General features: G+C 34.0%; 1 protein-coding gene across 1 annotated transcript in view; it reads right to left on the bottom strand.

Annotated features, from left to right (window-relative positions):
• THSD7A (thrombospondin type 1 domain containing 7A) overlaps nucleotides 1-20,110 on the bottom strand; it is a 400,790-nt gene that overhangs the window by 72,990 nt on the left and 307,690 nt on the right. Inside the window, exons 7-9 of the mRNA XM_069462088.1 lie at nucleotides 13,864-14,058; nucleotides 6,719-6,953; nucleotides 2,345-2,460 (exon numbers count right to left, since the gene is read on the bottom strand). Coding sequence (XP_069318189.1) covers nucleotides 2,345-2,460; nucleotides 6,719-6,953; nucleotides 13,864-14,058 — 546 coding nt within the window. The remainder of the gene's footprint in view (nucleotides 1-2,344; nucleotides 2,461-6,718; nucleotides 6,954-13,863; nucleotides 14,059-20,110) is intronic.

Here is a 20,110-nt window from a genome sequence, read left to right as displayed (position 1 = left end):
CACATGGTATTAATTTAGTTAACACATGTGTAGCATTCTCAATCTATTTATTCCCTCATCTCTCTGCTAAAAAGTTTTTAAAAGTGTATATTTCACATAATTTCTTTATTTTATAAATGATCAAATAGAAAAGAGTAAATAATTTTCTTAGTACTATAAAAATCACAAACTTAAAAATCACATTATTTGATTTTCAAGTATGGTATTTTTATGAGTAAGAAACCTCTATTTTTTAATTTCCTTTCCAGACCCATATAATATAGAACACAATCACAAATGCATTTTCAAGAACTTCCAGAGGAAAATTCATAGGCTTTTAAGATGGTTCCTACTTCTTGGATACATTCCAATATCCCAAATTATTTTCAAATAAAGAAATGAGAACAATTCTGATTCCTCATTTTTATGAGTAACTATTCAAGGATTAATTTAATGAAATCTTTTCTGTCCTTTTTTAACTTTATTTCTTTGAAATATTTTAGACCAAGTCAACTTTTATTTTGAAGTACTTTACACAGTACAAGGAAATATCCAATGTAAGGAAAGGCAGACATCCCACTTTCAAAAAATGCACTTAAGATTTATGTTAAATTATTAACAATTTGGTTATAAATGTAACTGTATGTATTTTGAAATTATTAGTAAATGACCTTATCCCATACTAACACAAAAGATCAGGTATAAGAACATCAAGAATAAAATTTGCAAGAGTATTAATTCCATGTAATAAACACCTTTTTAACTGCAGTAATGAATAACCAACAATTACCACAGAAATATTAACCTATAAGAAAGTACAATTCTATTGCCAACTGTGGTAAAACCAAGGGATATCGTATGTTATTTAGCTTTTAAGAAAATAAAGGAATAAAGGAAGAAAACCAGGATAAAAATGCCAGACAATGCCAATGTATAGTAAGGTTATGCCATTAACATTTTTTAACAAGTTAATTCTTATAACTCTGTTTTTTCCTCAAAAGAAATTTAAATGTCTTAAAAGATTTTTAAAATAAAAATTTCTATTATTGATCATTTTTATGTGCTATTTCAAGAGTATTCCATAGAAAAAGCATAAAAAGGAAATCACGTTTCAAATATATAAAATGATAATCATTGTAAAAAGAATTCATTGTTAAATTTATAATATCTAAAGGATTTAAATAAATTTGGGCAATTTAAAATAATTGTTAAACCAAGAGCTAATTCTTAACTGAATCTCTCTAGTGAGAGTCAAGAGCATATATAAAATAAAAGCATAAAGGGAATTCAAGAAAAATTATCTCTGTTTGTTAGGAGAGTAAAATAAGAAATAGGAGACAGTGGCATTTGTGGCAGAGAAAATGTGCTCAGTTCACTGCGAAAGCCACCTGAAGAATGTTGATACCTTTCTCAGCAGCAATGAGGAAAGACCCTGTCCTGGAGGGTAGAGGAAGAATTATCTAAGTATCTGGTTTGATACTAAGGTGTCTCTGTAAGTAATAAAAACAAAACTAAACTGAGAACAAATACTTATCTTGTAAATGCCTCATGACACATTACATGTTGACAGGGAAACAATTTGGTCATTTCTCTCTTTCTTTTATTCCTGTCTTTGGAACTGCATATGGTCCTATACTGTTTCTTGCCATTAAATAGGCCGAAAGCCACGTGTATTGATAAGAGTACTGTTTATTCTTTTTTTTTTTTTAAGAAAAAAACCCCAAAGTTTATTCATATACATATGGAAGCACAAAAGAAGTAGCTCTCCAAACAGCTGAAGATGGAGTTTATATATCTAACTTAATAGGAGGGGGAGGGAAGAAAAGGCTTCTACAAATGGGTTTCTAGGGGAACAAATGAGAGATAAAATTTGTGATGATGTTTGTTTATGCAGGTGTGAGAGGTCTTGTTTTGGGGTTTTTTTTTTTTTTTCCATGATCATAAAAATCCCCTGGAGAGGGCTTCTATGGCAGCCTCATTCACCGAAGTTTCTACTTTTAGGGAGATAAGGGAAGCTCTGAAAAGTCTTCTTTCTAAATCTCTTTGACTCTCAAGCTGTCTTTACAACATTTCCTTTTAGAATTAATGCAAAAGTAAACATTATTAATATAATGAAGTCTAGAATCCTATCACTTTAATCTGTGTCATAAAATTTCAAGTCAGTTTTTTGTATAGAACTAATTTGTTTGATATTCTAAAGCTTTGTTATTTTCTAGAGGCAAACAAAAATTTTCTGGCATGCATGCCAAACCAGGATCACACAGCCCCGTGCAAGACTCACAAACATCACTCAGCCAGAAAATCTTGAAAGCCCCATTGAGTGGGTTTTCTAGGTGAATAGCCTCCAGAACTCTGCAGACCATACCTTCCTTACACGAGGAGGGGCATGATGTCCACTCACTATATGGGGTCACAATACAATCCTTCTTACAAGGAAGCAGGCAAGGCCTCACTGTTTCAGGCCGAAGGTTTTCAGGACACCTAGAAAAAGCAAAGGGAAATGATCAGGCTTCTCTAGTAAGCCAAAAAACCAGATAATTCAATTTCTTTAGGATTTTCATTGCTAAAATTGCAAAAGTAGTCACCAATCTGTATTATTTAACTTCCAGCAGCCCTTTTACTTTTGACCACAACTACACAACTAAATGAATTCTTTCAAGCTGGACCTCAATAGAGCTTCCCAAGGCAGGATGTGTAGATTTACTAATAACAATTATGCTATCTAGAACAATACATGACAATTATACCTTATCATCCTATAATAATATCTACATTAATAAATATTCATTTAAGGATATAATTCTATATCTTTGCATAACTAGGCTTTTTGCCTACTATAAGTTTCCAGGTTATTCTATACTCTAGTTTTACAAAATATGTATAGCATAAAATAAACTATAATGCAGTATATTCTTTACACAGTACATGCTCAAAACCAATGTTGTATTAATAGCTGAATATTTAATAATAAATACTAAGGTAATAGAAGTATATATATTATTATGATAAGCAGTTTTTGCTTTATTCCTTGCTTCACTTAATGTGTCTATTCTTATTTTTTCTTCCATTTTATTCCTAGTTTTAAGTTATGGGACTTAAAATACTTTTTATATTTTTATAAGCTATAATATCTTTTTGGGAACAAAAAGGGTGAATATAAATAAAATAAAAATAGTCACTCAGTAACTTAAAAAAAAACAAAATACTGTATGCTTGACATAAATTATGGTAACATTAACTAAATTATTGTTTAAAAAAGATAGCAAAAATATGCTATTATTGAGAAAACAAGAGAAAGATAAGAATGACAAAACACTGAAATGTCTCACTTTATATAAGGTTTTCACTTCCTAAGAGATAATAGGAAGCTCATGTATAGGTTTTAAATATACCGTCTTGTTCAAAATATATTTATTATATGATTTTTAAATTTCCCAATTTTTCTCTGCATTTTCATGGTCTAATACTACTATTGCAAGTGGTCAGATGTTAGTCATGAGCATTAACAACTAGAAAAATATATATATTAGAAAAATAAAATAATAATAACATAATTCATATAATTCAAAGTAACTATTCTGATTTCTAAGTAATTTTCTTTTGAAGTCATATAAATTCCTGCCAAGTAAATTAACAAGCATTGAAGAAATAATTCAAACAACCAGTACAACTCTTGCTGGAATAAATTGGCTAATCAGTGGGAAATAGAATTTAAAAATACTCCATATAGGAAAAGCCAAATTTTATGTAGTTCAAGATAAATTGTCTTTTATCAAGTAAGTTAATTATGTTTTCAGAATTGAACTATGAGTGAAAAAAAATCAACATCATTAATTTATTTCCTGTAATTTCTTTATAGCTTGTTGCTAACACTTCATTTTTGATATATCTGGTATTATTATAGTTCTTTACATATCATTTCTCATACATAAATATTATGCTCTATTCAATTATATAGATACATGCTCTCCTCTCTCACTTTAAAACATAAGGGTTTGTTTGGAAGTGAACTTGAAAAGTATATAGGATTCAGTATTTCAAAAATAAATAATCTCCCTGGTTTACCTTGAGGATAAGCTTGGATTTCCTAATTGCTGTGACTATTCAAAGTCATGAACAACAAAGAAATTTAGATGTGAATCACAGAAGTAAATGTATTGTTATAATTTAGATTGTAAATCACTAGAATTACAATTTATTCTGGATTCTTAACCAGGAGCCATCATACAGCAAAACCCCACACATAATCCAGTTAATTCTTTTGGAGCTATGGAATTATTGGTCAGTAATTATTATTGACAGCATTCCTTTTCATTGAGGCAGTTTTACAACTTTAACAACTTTAACTGCATGCTCTTCAAATATTAGCCCTGAATAAATCAATGGAATTTACAATGTTATCATTGACAACCTCCAAATATTTTGTTTTAGTTTAGAAATAGCCACAGCAAGATACTTAGCTAACTGTGGAGAACAAAATTACTAACAACAAAGTCGTTAAATGAACACACAAAGATAAATTACACTGCCCAGATTACATCCAATAAAAGAATTCAGACTTCCTTTGGCAAGGCAATTGGCTCAGTCAACATGCTGCTTTTCTCCTTTGTGTTGTTTGTATTTAGTGTTTGTGGTTTAAATCAAAGAATTGATTTTCCCCCAAATCTTATTCAAGGTCAAATTAAACAGATGTGATAGGAGTTGAAGTTTGTTACTGGGAGAATAGATAAGATCAATAACATTGATTTTACCATTGCACAGTAATCTGTTTTATTAAGAGAAGTTTAAAACAAGTTTTCTATTTGCATTTTTGTTTCAAATGCCTAGTACTAGAAAGTATTCACTGAATTTAACCTAGCATTAAGTAAGAAGGGCAATAACATTTTCTTTTGAATTCAAAGTATTTGCTTCATTTTCCAGAATTTTAAGGGCAAAGTAAATCCATTTGATTTAACAAATCTATAGATGTATCCAGGTCATTGAATAAAAGCTGCAAGCACATAGCAAATTTTCAATGGATTATTATGGTGATCTGACATGGGGCTTCAGGACACCCTTCCTATTGAATGATTTAGTGATGTTAATCCAGCAGGTTCTTTCACACATAGGTTTGTACATACATACATCCAGTACTCAGCAAAAATATTTTGCAGTTTGTGTGAGGGCAATGTCAACAGTAACATTTGAAAGGTGATTAACTGTAGAACTGGAACAGAGTGAGTTTACTTATAGCAGCTCAGCACAGTAACACTCTTCATGCACCTCTGTGGTGAATATTTATATCTCTGTTCTTGCTCTAGCAAGACTCAGAATCCTCCAGGACTCGGGATTTCTGTTCCTGCTGCTACCACCATTGAATTTTAACACACTGTACGTTATTTTCCTGAGTTAAATTCATAAAAACCTTAGTATAATTTCTATTAAAATATTGGTTTGGGGCTACCTATTAAGCATGTGAAATAGCTTCTCAATTTTTTCATATCTCTTTTGGCATATATTCTCCAATCCATTTCCTAATTTCAAAAGATATAAACAAATAAAATATGGGGCAGAATATCCCTAATGTCTGGAACCCTGGCCAGGTAAAAATAACTCATAATGGGACTCTTATTTATCCCCCCTGGAGTTTTCCATGTGTCATGTACATTATTTTCATCACTCAGGAACACTAAGAAGTATCTCAAATTCTTAAGAGAAAACAATAATTTCTAACACTTATTGAGTGTTTAGATTGATGTTATATTTTTTTTTCAGTAAATCCTTTCAACAGACTGAAAACTGAAGCCAAAATCAGTAAGGTAGGAGGTTTAAGACCACACACAATATTTAACCACTTGGCTGAGTATTTAGATAATAGAAGGCCACTTTTACACGCATGCAAAATTGACTATTTACTTTTCTTGTTTCACATGGCTAAGATGATTTGAATTTTTTTAAGAAAATTATGCTGTCTAAAATTTCAAAAGATAGTGGTTTTTCTCCCTCTAAGAAATTTTTTAGAGCTGATTTATTAGTTTTCTCTAGTAATTGATTAGCCCAGATATGCCATTACTTGTTTTGTTTCTATTTCTCACAAGGCACATATAATACACCAACTCTCCAGTTCTTTGTCCTCCCTTGTAGCAAATTGTGTTTGCCTTGTTATGACAGTACTCATTCCCACTATAAGAAACTGATAGTTTTTCTACTTATAACACTTATCCTATCCCAAGGCTCTCTCTTGGAAGTAAATGGCTTACTCATTTAACCATGGAAAGATATAATGTTTGGCCTCGGTATTTTTGATATAGTATTTTCTAGGAGAAATGAAAGGCAGATCATAGAAGGCTACTACCCAATTAAACTAGATTGGCAGCCTCCGTAGCCTACGGGTATATAGGAGGTCATGGGTGACCTACAATGCTAGGACTTGGTATACTGTCATTATTGATCAGCTGGGCCTAGAGCAAGCACTTCTTTCATTGCCATACTAGCTTAATAAAAGCAGAAAGCACTATACTATAAAACAGAAAGTAGGTACCAGATAGAAAGATTTCTACAGAATTTATGGATCCCAGGTACAAGACTCTAAAGCTGTTATAGCTTTATCAGCAGCTGACACTCAAAACAAACAAATCTTACTCTTGAGGACAGGTATGACAAGCATCCAAATGCTCCATTTCATGAAGCAACTGAAGCCTAAGCCAATCCTCTGGATGGTTGACCACAGGATTTACTGTTGTCATTCGAAAGCCCTTACTTTTTGGGTCCCACTTGGCCCACATTGACTCGCACACAGATGACTTTTCTTGTCTGCATGCCGATGGAACAGGAGGCCTCCCCATTCCAAGTTGTAGTTGTATTGAAGGACGATACTGAGGTGTCCTCGATACACTGGCCCCAGGGACCAGTTTGCCAGTGGTACACGGTACAAGGATGCTCATTACAGCTGCGCACCTCTTGCAAAGCACTGCTATTTGGACAGCGAACTCCACCTATAAAAATGGACAATGATAGCAGATTAGATACGGTACCAACAGAATCTTACCATTCTCTGTTCCTTGGAATTATCATGGCTAACAACAATAATAATACCTGCCACTGATTTAGCATATAGCCTGTGACAGCACACTGTTGGGAAACCAAATTATATGTTAATCTTACCTCATTTGGCATGATGTGGCTTAGAGTATAAACTATGTAGTATACATAATATTTGCATTAGGGGATGCGGGAAGACCTTAAAGAAAGAGACCATTGTTCTCCAGAGAAATTGAAAATAAGGTACAGCTAAAGCTCACGTGATTGCTGACCAGGGGAAACATGGATATTGAGACTCTGTGGGTGGAGAAAAGCAAGTGTGTTTTCAGATGTTATTCCCCAAACTGAAAGTCTTAATTGCAGATTTTAAAATACTGCTTATTTTAATGTATTATGTTTTAGGGTGATTAGAAACAGGGTTATTAACATTGAATGATACTTTATGATCTTCCAGACCACCACCAGAAAAACCATTGAGTAATGATATTTTCATATGTCTTCAAATATAAGATGTATTGGCTCTGCAGTGTACCATCATTTAATGTGTCCCAAAGAAAAAGAAAGCTATTATTAAACTATAATACAGTGCTTTCTGTTCAACTCTAATTTTTGTTGTATTCTTATTGAAATAGCTTTGTATGACTTAATTGCGTAGTTTTTTTATATCACTCTTTGGCATTAAAAGGAAAAGTAATCCCAAAACTTCTTTACATGGAGTTCAAATCTTTCAAGTTACTTTTAAATTTACTCATTGAAGTCTGTTCTCCTATACAGTGTCATCTTCTGTGATATCAAAAGGGTTGGTGACGTAAGATTTCTTAAAGAGTTCTCCCCTTTTGTCTCCAGAATTTTCTTCCAAGACACCGATATTCACCTTAAGTTTTGATGCTGTGGCATTCTTAATTACCCCAGAAGGTATCAATAAAAGTTTTAAGCAAGCAGTTAGGGTTTACTTTCCTTCTTTAATTCATCCGTAGCTGTTTTTGTCTGTTTTAGCAGAAGCAACATGGGATTGATATTTCCACCAAGAATAACCACAAAGTTCACATATACAAGCAATGACAACTATGTTATAATTGTTGCTTGGCCAGAGCAACTTTAAAATACACCCAATGTAAGATTTAGTAATTCCAGAGATGTTAAAGGGTAAAATAGAAGTATCTTTTATTCAATAGAATATGCTGTGGGAGTTATCATTCTGGAACTCTTTTTTTATGTGCTAGCCGTATTATAAATATTTTGTAGGTGGGACCTCATTTTGTGTTCACAACTGTCCTGTGAGTTAAAGATTATCAAAGTGCATGAGCCCAAAGAGCTTAAATGATGTGACCACAGTAATGATGAGGAATTTATGCCTGATTTCTTACCACTGAGCTATTTCTGGTGCCAATTATGAAAACAAAAAGTCTTATATTGTTAAAAACAGGGCATTGGAGAAATTTTTTTGCTCACTTTATTGACAATTTGACCTACTGAAACTTATGCAGCATCTGGATTTCATCTCAGAACAGAAAAAACTCATTGTTGATGTGAAACGGTGGGAACTCTCAGTGTTCATCACCAATATTTGTGAGTAAATGGAGAAAATGTTGAATATAGTAAGAGATGGGTTTTAGATATTAGGAAAGCAAGCTTCAAAAAGTTAAAAATGAAAGGAAAGGTGATTAAGTAGTTAGTGAGCCTAACACGGAAGATGGCTTGAGAAGTTTGAGATTTGGGCAAAAGTCATAAACAAAGCCAGTGGCCACACTCTAAGCTGATCTCCAGGTATCACTTCCCTATGATTAAAGACAACCTCTATTCAGCAAATAAATTAGTAGCAGTTTATGTGGAACTTAACTGCAATTTAGAATCATTTATGCAGTGTCGAACGTGGGCTCAACAGCAGAATAACCTGCGTTAAACAGCATTTCATTAATGTTCCCTGCTTCATGAAGGTGAAAACATCTGTCACTGTTCATATCCTATCCTCCATCACACAGCTCCGTGACCCTGGCAGCCCCTGCAAAGAAGTTTAGGATTTGAATAGAAATGAATCCTAAAACACACTAATTGGATTGGGGAGAAGTAAATGAGCACTCCTATTATCCATTCCCTGAGGCACTAGATTTATCTAGTCTTAACTTTCAGACAAACACAGGCTAATTATAGACACCATATATATATATATATATATGGATATATAAATATATATATACACACACATATATATAATTATTTTAACAATTCCTTTATATTTAATAGTAAAATTACTGATCTTCTATAAAAATGTGTTTATCCCATTTTCTCTGTGAGAGTAAGTATGCTGTTTAAACTGTGATTTTAAAACTCTAAATTGTTTTTGACATGGAATTGACTGGTTGGCTTTGGAATAAAATCAGAAAAAAAATAAATAAATAAAAAACTTCTACAACATCAGCATAATGTGTCCAGGAACTGCAAGATAGCTGTTAAGTTTACAGACATAAAGGCTATTTATTTTCTTACCCCAATCCATATTAAAGCTGTATCAGCACTTCTGGTCTGCTGTTAGTATACTTACACAGATACGCCCTGATGTGGTCTTAATTATAACAATGAGGTGACAGTTTTGAAAGTATCATTTGGAGTAATCAGTCACTGCAGCATCATCATGTTGTTCAGGGATAATTTTAAGGTAGAAAAATTGACAGGTATTTCTCCAAGGAGCCCTGGGTCATTGTTTTTGGAGAACGGTATCAAGAACCAAGATCTTAGTGCTGCATGTACTTAACTGCATTTGGGGTCTTGCTGCTTTAGGTGAGTAGCATTAATAAATGAGTGAGTAGGGTTTCAGTGAGTAAGGTTAATAAATGTATATGATATGTATACATCTATATATAATAATATATATTCACACACATTTATATTTATCTCTATCTTTATAAATTGAACACCATGAATTTATATTGATAGTTTGCAATTCCAATACTATGTCATAGGGTTTAATCTAATTTTCTTTCTTAACAAACTTGTAATTTCCTTCTCCAGCAATAAAAACCCTGACTCCTATTATTGTAAATACATGTATTTATCTGGTTAATGCCCGCCCCTGCCCCCCATCTCTTACTGCCATCTGCATTGCTGCACCCACAGGATATCTTCATCACCACTCTGCCCATAATCTGACACCTGCATCAGGCCAATAACATTACAGAAACCCTACCTGGCTCTGACACCCCACCCTGGGCTGGCTGCCTCAATGCTGGGATTCCCCCTCAATTCTGCTTGTGCTCTCAGAACTTGTGCTGGGTCACTGCTTCTACCCTCTCACAAAACCCATGTGCTCCCTGCTCTTTACCCTACTCAGTGACTCTGCAACTCCCTGCCAGGTCATCTCTCCACCCACTTGGGGCGCTCTTCTCCCCAAGGCTGGGCTCTGACAACCCCCTCTGGACCACTGTGGACCCCTCACCTGCTGGCACAGATGCCCAACTGCTTGGATCCACCTAATGGCTTTTGGATAGAATTATTTTGGAAGGGAGAGAAAGAGCCTAAAAAGGAAGGGAAAGGAAGGAAAGGAAAAGGAAAAGAAAGAAATACAGTAGGAAGAAGAGGGCCTTTCATTATTCTACATTCAATTAAGAGGAACAAAGAAATAATAAAGACATAATATCTTCACAATGGAGAGGCCTGTTTTATCTACTGAATTGGGAGAATATGGAATAGTCCTTTATCATATATCTATGGGTATAAATATAGATATGGACACCATATATACACACAGATACATAATAAAAAGACCAAGTAAATCAGGGGCAAGACCACTAGCCAGTACTCTTCTCTTTGTAGCACACAGTAGGATTATATTCCCCCCATTCCCCTTGAAGTTATATGTGTAGTTATATGACTTAAACACTGAAGTGTGAGAAATGACATCAATAACTACTAGATGGCAGAATTTAATTGCTGATGCTTTTTAATCAACAGATAAACTCTCCAAGCATCTTCTGGCATGAAGATTGTGCAAGCAGGTCTTCATAAGGTGGTGCAATACTGGGGGACACGTATGCACCTGTTTCATGGAGGACAAACTGCCCTGTAGAGTTACCCAAACTGTAGCTAAATTCCCACGAGGAAGAAATAAATAAACCTTTTTTCTTTTAAGCTCCTGAACATCTAGGCTGTCTGTTACTACAGCACAACCTAATCTATCCTTATTAATTACAAGAGATTGTCTAATCTTTAGTACAATATTTAAAGGTGAAGTTCTGACTGAAATAAACAAAAGTATAGGCTGCAGCATGTATTTCATAAATCTAGATACACTTTGAACATGGACTTGTCCTGTAAGTTATTTCTCAGAAAATCATATAATTTCATATCTAAACGCTCCATATATCATTTTCCTAATGTAGTATTTTCCTTTAAAGTTATAACAGCAATTTTCTGATCCATTGAAAATTAAGATTTAATGACACATATAAAGCACTAACCTTTGAAGAATAATAGAAAGACCTACTTTTGTGTAGAATTATACAGGATTATCTAATTGGCAGGGAAACATACTTTAAAACTTCCTATAGCTATAGTTGCTAACTCATTTTTAAAATAGCTCAGAATTAAGAAAGTCTTATTTTTGAATAAGAAAATGTGTTTCAGTGTTCAGGAAATATTAGGGACTTAATAAATAGGCTTTGAAGGATAAATTCCTCATTAAATATTTCATAAAATTAATCAATTTTTATAAATGTTATTAACAGAGACAAATAGCACCAGATCCCACATTGATAGAGTCTCCTTTATGGTTTCCATTTAAAATTATGTTTTGTAATAATGTATTATATATTTCAAAATAGCTGTAAGAGAGGATTCTGATTGCTCTCACTATAAAGAAATGATAAATGTTTGAGGTGATAGATATCCTAATTACTTGATTTGATTATTACACAATGTATACATTATATCAAAACATCAAACTGTGCTTCATAAATCTGTACAATTATGTGTCAATTAAAAACCAAATAAAACTTTAAAAAATTATGCTTTGAATTCATACCCTTATGATTTACTATATAAACAGCTATAACTTTCCAGCATGACTTGCTTATGATGCAGCTACTAGGCTTAATTAAAAATTATTGAAGCCCTACCCTTTCAAACTAAGTGGATGATACATATCAAAGAACAATCATAAATTTCTCCTTTAAAACATTTCATGACCTTTCAGTGTGAAACATCATGTCTGCAGAAATAATGATCTGGTGAGTTCTGCAAGCATGGCAAAATCCTTGCCATGTGACTCGGCGGGTGAAAAGTCACTCATTACTAGTCACACAGCAAGAGTCTGCAGAGTATAATGAATTTACAGGAAGCAGGGTGACCAGAGATCTAATTTTAATGAAGCCCAAGACAACGTATGAGCTGATAGAATTTGAAGTCTGAATATAATCTATACAAGGTTATTGTTTGACAACACAAGAAGTATAATTTTCTCTCTAAAAGGTTCTATTTTCCAATAGGTAAACTTTTTTATACAAACAGTTAAATTCATATTAAGGTGACAGAAAAAAGTTTTTGGACACTATAAAGAAAATTCTAAATTTTCTCACAGGTTGATTTTTGAGCAGGGTCTCACTCTGCTACCCAGGCTGGAGTGCAGTGGCATGATCATAGCTCATTGCAACCTTGAACTCCTGACCTCAAGTGATCCTCCTGCCACAACCTCTCTAGTAACTGCGACTACAGGCATGAGTCACAGTGCCTGAACAGACACTTTTTATATGTAAAATTTTTGACCATGTAATACTCATGTGTTAAGGCCAAGGTAGTTATATGTTTGCATAGTTATTACATACATGGATAGCAAGTTTGAATAAATAAGAACACTATCAGGTTTCTATCACTAAAATACTTCATAAACAGAAAAATTTGAAAAAAGGATAGACAATGCAAAACTCTGCCCAAATTGATTATTTGGGGTGATGAGAAGAAATGCATGCTTATTACAAATAGAAACCATTATCTGTGCTAAACATGAATGAAGAGAAGGGTCATTTAGCTTGATAATATTTAAATAACATACGCTTATATTCTTAAGAACAAGTCTTAATGTGAAATAACTTGATTTACTTCTATGCTTTTCTCACTCCTGTGTTATTTTCCAGAATGACAAGATTAAGTATGACATTATATCACCCAGTCACACAGAGGCCAAATTAGCATTTGGATAGCAGCTTGAGAGACAATTACCAAGAGCCTTGTATTTCTTGACAATAAAGTTTGCAAGTGAGGTATGAATATGTGACAAACATCCTTTATTCATCCAATAGGGTGAAGTGATTTAGGAGCAACATATTTTCAAAATGAATACAATCTACGGATGATACTTCTGGATATCAGAGTCTATGTTCAGAAATCTGAATGGTAGAAAATCCTTATAATTTTCAAACAATAGCTATGCTTGTGTTGATTTCAAATAAACTTTATTATTGGACGTATATGCCTTTTTATGTGAAGGTAGAATGTGACTTCAAAGGGTAAAACTGACCACTGAAATAAAGAAACAACAAGGAAACACCTGGAATTTGGGGAGCCATTTTCAGACTTTTTCACAGGCTTGAAACTTTGGCTTAGAAAGAACTTGCATTACTAGAAGTGCTGGAAAAAGCAAAAGAGTTCACTTTTAAAAGCCTTTCCTCCTTCATTAAAGGTCCGTTTTGAAGATTAATTTTGGGGAACAGAATCATATTGCCCAATACATCAACAGATATTAAGCCTCCTTGGGTTGCTGGATTTCTGGTAGTTGATTTTCATAGAATACCATCTTATCCAGGCTACACACACAAAAAAATGCACGCCAACTTCCGAAAGGAACCTAGGTTCCTTCTGAGGCTGGTGACTCACCTTCTTCATCCGCATAGGCCAGAATGGACCGTGCTCGTATCTGTTTTCCTTCTGTGGTTTTCCCCGAGCAGGTGTGTGAGCAGGAGGACCATGCAGACCACGTGCTGAGCACACAGTCCTTCGGGCATGGGGCATCACAGGCCACAGGGATGGGGAAGATGGCATCTCTGCACAGCTGTCTGTCAACTTCTTCTCCTGGGAAAGACATGATCACCAACAGTCCATCATTGTTAAATCAATGTAAAATGAGCAGTTGAAACCAGATGGGCACCCAGATAAATTAGATTATTGTTCTTTTGCTCTTACTTAAAAACAAAGCCAAAAGAGGGAGTGCCTACTATAGCCAGATGTTAAAAGAACACCAAGAACAAGCACATGCACACATATACACACATGCACATCTCTAAATGAGGCTTCTTTCATTATCAGAAGCATAGATGTGTAGATCAAGCACACTAGTGAAAGTATTTTTATGCTATGGATACCTGCCATCAAGTAATTTTTGTATTTATTAAGTTGCAATAAGGAGTATCAATGAAGTATGTTCCCCTCCTTTATTCCTTTATTGGAAATGAGCCGTGATATACAAACAAATAAATAATGACTGTATTCATACAACTCATAGGTGTCTTTATTTACAAAGTCTCTTGTGTCTCTCAGAGAAGTTATTTTTGTATAATTGGCAACCTTTTTCTTTCATTAAAAAATTAGTTTGTTATTTGGAAATAGCCAGGAAGTGTAAATGACAGGAAAGCATTATAAAACCCTGGCATAAGGTAGTCACACTGGGGGAGGGAGGAAAACAAGACAAGGCAAGCACATGGCAGAAGTAAGACAGTGTCACTTCAGGGCTTAATGGGCTCTTTGTTCGTTTCCTACAGCTCTGAAGATAAAGGCCAGATTTCCTAAGTTTACAAGACCTCAAATGACCTGGCTCTTATTTCCTTCTCTGGCTCTTCTCACTCCACTCCTTCACCTTGCCCTTGAAACTCTAGAGATTGACAAAAAATGGACACTCATTTCGTATTTGTTGGATGAATGAAATGAGATATACAAAAGGCGAATGAGAAAGAAAATACTGTTGTTGTTAATAAATGCCAAAGGCAACCAACAGAATTATAAATAAATGACCAAAAGAAAGTATGAGAAAAAGTCTGAAATCTGTGCCTTAGTTGGTTAACATGGGATGCTCATGAGGTCAATGGAACACAGTGAAACAACACACAAACAAGCAAAAATTGACCTGCTATTTTGCCACAGAACGTAACCATATTTATGGGTGGATATATAAAGAATATGTGCCTTGTGCTGGGCATTCCAGTGACAAAGGGTGACTAACTTTGCCATTCCTTCCAGCTATTGAACAAAGAATTCCAAGCTGTTTCTCATTGGCGGAGGATTAGCAGCATCCTTTTAATGTATACTCCTTTATTCATATATTTGAAAAACAAGACAGAAGATCAGAAGTCAATTGGAAATGCTCTAACATGTTAATAGCTACTAGTTTGCAGGGCCTTGAATCATTAGACAAAATCAGAAGTCAATTGGAATGCACTTATGTGTTAATAGCCACTAGTTTGCAAGGCCTTAAATCATTAGACTTCCTCCCTAGTAAGGGAGGCTCATTAAAATTACAATTGAGTCAACATTGTACCATTCATTCTTTTTTATTTACTATGGTCTGTAGAATCTCTTTTGAATTCTGCTTTTATTAGCTTTGGAGTTGTCATGCATCTTAATAAAACAACATGCTAGATAGTAAATATATAGGTGGGTAGGTAGAGTATAAAAATCATGATAGTACAGGTATTTAATATTTTGCAATTTACACAATAATGACGACATTTTTCTACTAGAGTTTTTGTTAGTGCAAGGAGGGCTTGCATATATCTTATTTTTTTCATCGTTATCTTTTATTGTACCATCTACCCTCTCTCACTTTTGTTTCCAATGTTCTGTGAAAAGCAAGGAGAGTTTGAGGCTACAGCCTATAGTTAACAAGTGTTATAGTTTTATTTTTTTGTTAATAGTTACCCAGTCATTTCTTACTTAGAAAAATTTAATTTATTCTATGGCAATGAAGAGTTTGCTATGAGTGTGCTATTAGATTACCTTGCCTGGTATAAATGATGTATTTCTGTTTGTTGCAGAGTAAACCAAAGTGATGTGCAATTTTGACTTTTCTTATCTTTTAAGTTACTCTTTTTTTCAATTTGTGTCCCATTCCTTATTTTAGCTCTTTTTCATTCGTCTTGTTCTGCTTAGCCAGATGTATTTTCCTATAGGCACATTCCTTCAACCCAGAGAGCATATACCTTAATCTCGTGTGGAGCTGTTAAGACCCACCTCAGATCCAACTCTGAGATTTCCCTGATGGTTTCAGAGTGGTTTCTGCACTCTCCCCAACTCTGGCAGCTGTGATCTTGTCCCTCATTACCTCCGATCCCTGTCTCACATTCACATTGAAGATTTATGTTCTAGCCACAGTGGCCTTTCTCCCTTTCCTCCTGCGAACCAAACTCATTTTTGCCTCAGGGATTTTGCACTTTCTCCTTACTTGGTATGAAAATTTCAGATCTTTACACAAGAGACTGTTTCTTCACATTCAGTTTTCAGTTCAGTTTGCTCCTTCCTAGAGGAGGCCTTCATTAACCATACAGACTCTCCCAGTAACTTCAGTTTATTTTTATTATAGATTTAATCACCACTAGAACCTATTTTAATTAATTATTTACATGTTTATTGTCTGGCCCTACCACCAGACTAAATAACGGTGTGGTCCTTATTTGTCTTGTTCATTACTTCGTTCTTACAACCTAGAACACTGCCTGACGTATATTAATAGTAAGCAATAAATAACTTTTGTTAAAGAAATTAATTAATTTTAAAATGTTGTACTAGAAAACAGAATGTTGGTCTAGACAAATATGGATTTAAGTACAGTATTTCTTAAGTTGTCATGCATTCAAATGCTCTAGGTCCTTGCTACAGTGTATTTAGTGGACAAGCAGCATATGCATCACCTGGAGAGTTTGCTGGAAATGCACCCTCTCAGATCCCACTCACTGAATCATAACCTGCATTTTAAAAAAGAACCTAGGTGATCTGTATGCACATAACATCTAAGAAACATTGCACTGGGATTTTTCTGCATTTGTTGTCTTCTGGTTTGATTAGAAACAGACTGCCTCTTGAAAGGGCAACTGTATAAAATGAATTCACCTGGATTTCACACCTAATGCCATTTGCTTCTCTGTGGGGCTTCTCTTTACACACTGTTCACACAGAGTATTTGTGGCTGAAAACATTCATTCAGTGAAGAGTGACTGAATGCCTATCTTCTGTCAGGTACAGTGCTATGCATGTTGCATACATCATCTCAGCAAATTCTCACAGTAACCTTTTGACATAGGTATTAATATCTGCTTTTTACTTTACAGGAAAGTGAGACTTGACAAGTTTAAGTTACTGTTTCAAATTACAGAAGGTTGACTAAAGGAGAAGAGATTTGAACTGAGTTCTAACCCATTTCCCAACCTACTTTTTAACTGGTATGGTGGTAGGGAGAGCTTGAAATGCCAAGGCAGTAAATAATGGATAAGCCTTTTTCTACAAAGAAGCCAAGAAAAGGGCACTCTCAAGTTGTTTCTCAACATAGTGATGCATGGTGCCAGCCACACGCTGCCTCAAATACAAAGATATGCATTGTTTACATGTCCAAGGTTGCATATTTTGGCTCATAGCCATTGAACAAACAACAATGGGTCTATGAGGATACGGAATCATTCAAATCTTTGATTTCCCTTTCAATGAATGCTTTAATCAACTCAGCTAACTGGAAACTTAGGGACTGTGCTCTTTTAAAGCTAAATCTCCAGCATTCCAGGTATAAGTCATCTGGGAAACATTAGGTAAAACATAAAATATAAAATAAAAAAATAAAATAAAATAAAAGTGGGTTGGGTCTATGGCTATCACAAGGCAACTCCACAACTTGTCATCTCCAGCCACTTTACGAGGCTGGTAAATTTATCTTACTTTTTATACAAGAAATGATCCTGGAAGTAAGGTCTTACAAGAGTAGCAGAAAATAATTTCATGCTTCTTCCTCACATTAAAATTTGCCTTGGATTGATAAATTGTATTTTGATTAGATAAGAATTTTTTTGCATGACATTACTTCAGAGAATATATAGGAGTAAATTACATGCTCATGTCTAAATATACTCTTCTATTAACATGTAAAAAAATGGAAATTTTGCTGCTTAGCCCGTCAGAAATTCCACTTTTCCATATCACTGTCCCACAGTGAGGCCATATTCAACCACCAGGTGTCCCCATTATAGAACTATTTGAAATTTTGATTATCTGAGTATGCATCCCATTAAATCTGGGTGGACACATCCGATTATCACTACTGTGCTGTAGTTCTATCACTGGTGCAGGCACAAGACAATGCAACTTCTTTTCCTTCTTTAATCTCTCTGAGGACCATTTCTTAGCTAGATTACGATCATTATGTCATAAACATTTAGAATCCTCCTCATGCCTGCCTTTGAGCATTACATTTACAATCTTTTTTAGCAGACATGCATCAACATAAAAAGTTTCAAAAGATTGCTTTGCATTTATACAGCTTGTTTTTTCACCCATGAAGGCCTAGGCATTTTAACTAAACCCGAAAAAATATATATTTTACATAAAATAAATAACACAGAATTAAATGAATGAACCATTGTCTACATTTTACAACTTATACCTCACTTTGAAGCCTTAAGTGAAGCGTATCTTGTTTAAACTTGTTTGTGAACCCTACATAAGAGATTGAGATATAAAATGAAAATGCTTGGGTTTACTTTTATGAATTTAAAATGATATTAAATGCTTAAGTTAATATTCTCCCATTTAATTTCCCTTTCTTCACAAATGTAATTTTAAATTCAAAATTCATCATTTTAATAAACTTAGACATGTATTTTGACATCTTTAAAGTGACCGCCAACATCCTCTTGTTTGGTTTATTTTCATGAACAGAACAAAAATCTTTCATGAACTCTTCCAAACTATCCCTTTTTATTCTATTGTGTCTCTTATTATCTGGATAAAGAGAATGGAACATCTGCCCAAGGTAATTACAATAAAAATTCATGAAGATTTCCATAGAAATAACACAAAATGAGAATGGAGATCAGAGAACAGGTTTTTTTTTTTCTTGGTAAAACTATATACTGAAAGTTTATTGCATTCATTGTGTTAGACCTTAAATGAAATACAAAAGATAAACCATGGTTTATCAAGGTTTTTATAGTTTCAAGGTTTTTATAGCTTAGGAGCTGAGTCAAGAACACAAAAGTTAATATATTAAGCATATAATCAGTTATATTTTAATGCAAAGCCTATACATGTTGTTTAGCACTATTCCATAAATGCCTCTTGAATTATCCTCATTTTTTTTAAATCATAGAAATGTATAGCTTTTATGGATGATTTTACAGGCACAGTCGTACTATATACAAAACACCTTGACTGCAAAATCAAAACTCATGATTACAATGGAATCGAAAGGGAAGTAAGCAGAAAGAAGATTTTAAAGCAGAGAGAAACCAGACACAGAGCCAAGATTAAAAAGCATACTATTTACAGAGTTCCTAGCATTGTACTTTTGAGGTTAGATTTCTCTTCCTGGACCTATACAAAATCCACAGTAATCCTAAGAACTATGATTGAGTTTTTGATATTTTTTGTATTCTTCAAAAATTGTTTTAAAAATTCATATTAACTTTTGATAGTGATAGTCTTTATTTACATATTAACTTATCTATTGATAACCAATAAAAGTTCAGAAAATAATTAAAATAGGAAAAGAATGGAATCTCATATTATTTGCATGGTCATTTCCAGAAAACATTTTCATATAACCATCTTATGTAAACTATATAACACCCACAGGGTATGTATTAAAAGTTCCACAATCACTCTCAGCTTACTGGTGTTTACACATTTCCAATTGTTAGTTTCCTAGAACATGACCAAGACGGCCTTGATGTTCCCACCAGTTTGACTAAACTGTAGACAGGTTTCTCCCTGACTATAGGCTCCTAACCTCCTTTTCCTTAGAGCATTTGTTTTAGAAAACTTGTGAATTTTTTATGTTTCTTTGAAATGTATGTAAATCTTTTCCCAGGCTCTTACCAGTTTTACAAACCAGAAATTATCTTTCTCAAGCAATTGGGAACCATGTCTTTGA

This window comes from Eulemur rufifrons, chromosome 29 (genome assembly GCF_041146395.1).
Source record: "Eulemur rufifrons isolate Redbay chromosome 29, OSU_ERuf_1, whole genome shotgun sequence".
NCBI classification, from domain to species: Eukaryota; Metazoa; Chordata; class Mammalia; order Primates; family Lemuridae; genus Eulemur; species Eulemur rufifrons.
This window is presented reverse-complemented; position numbering and strand designations above follow the sequence as displayed.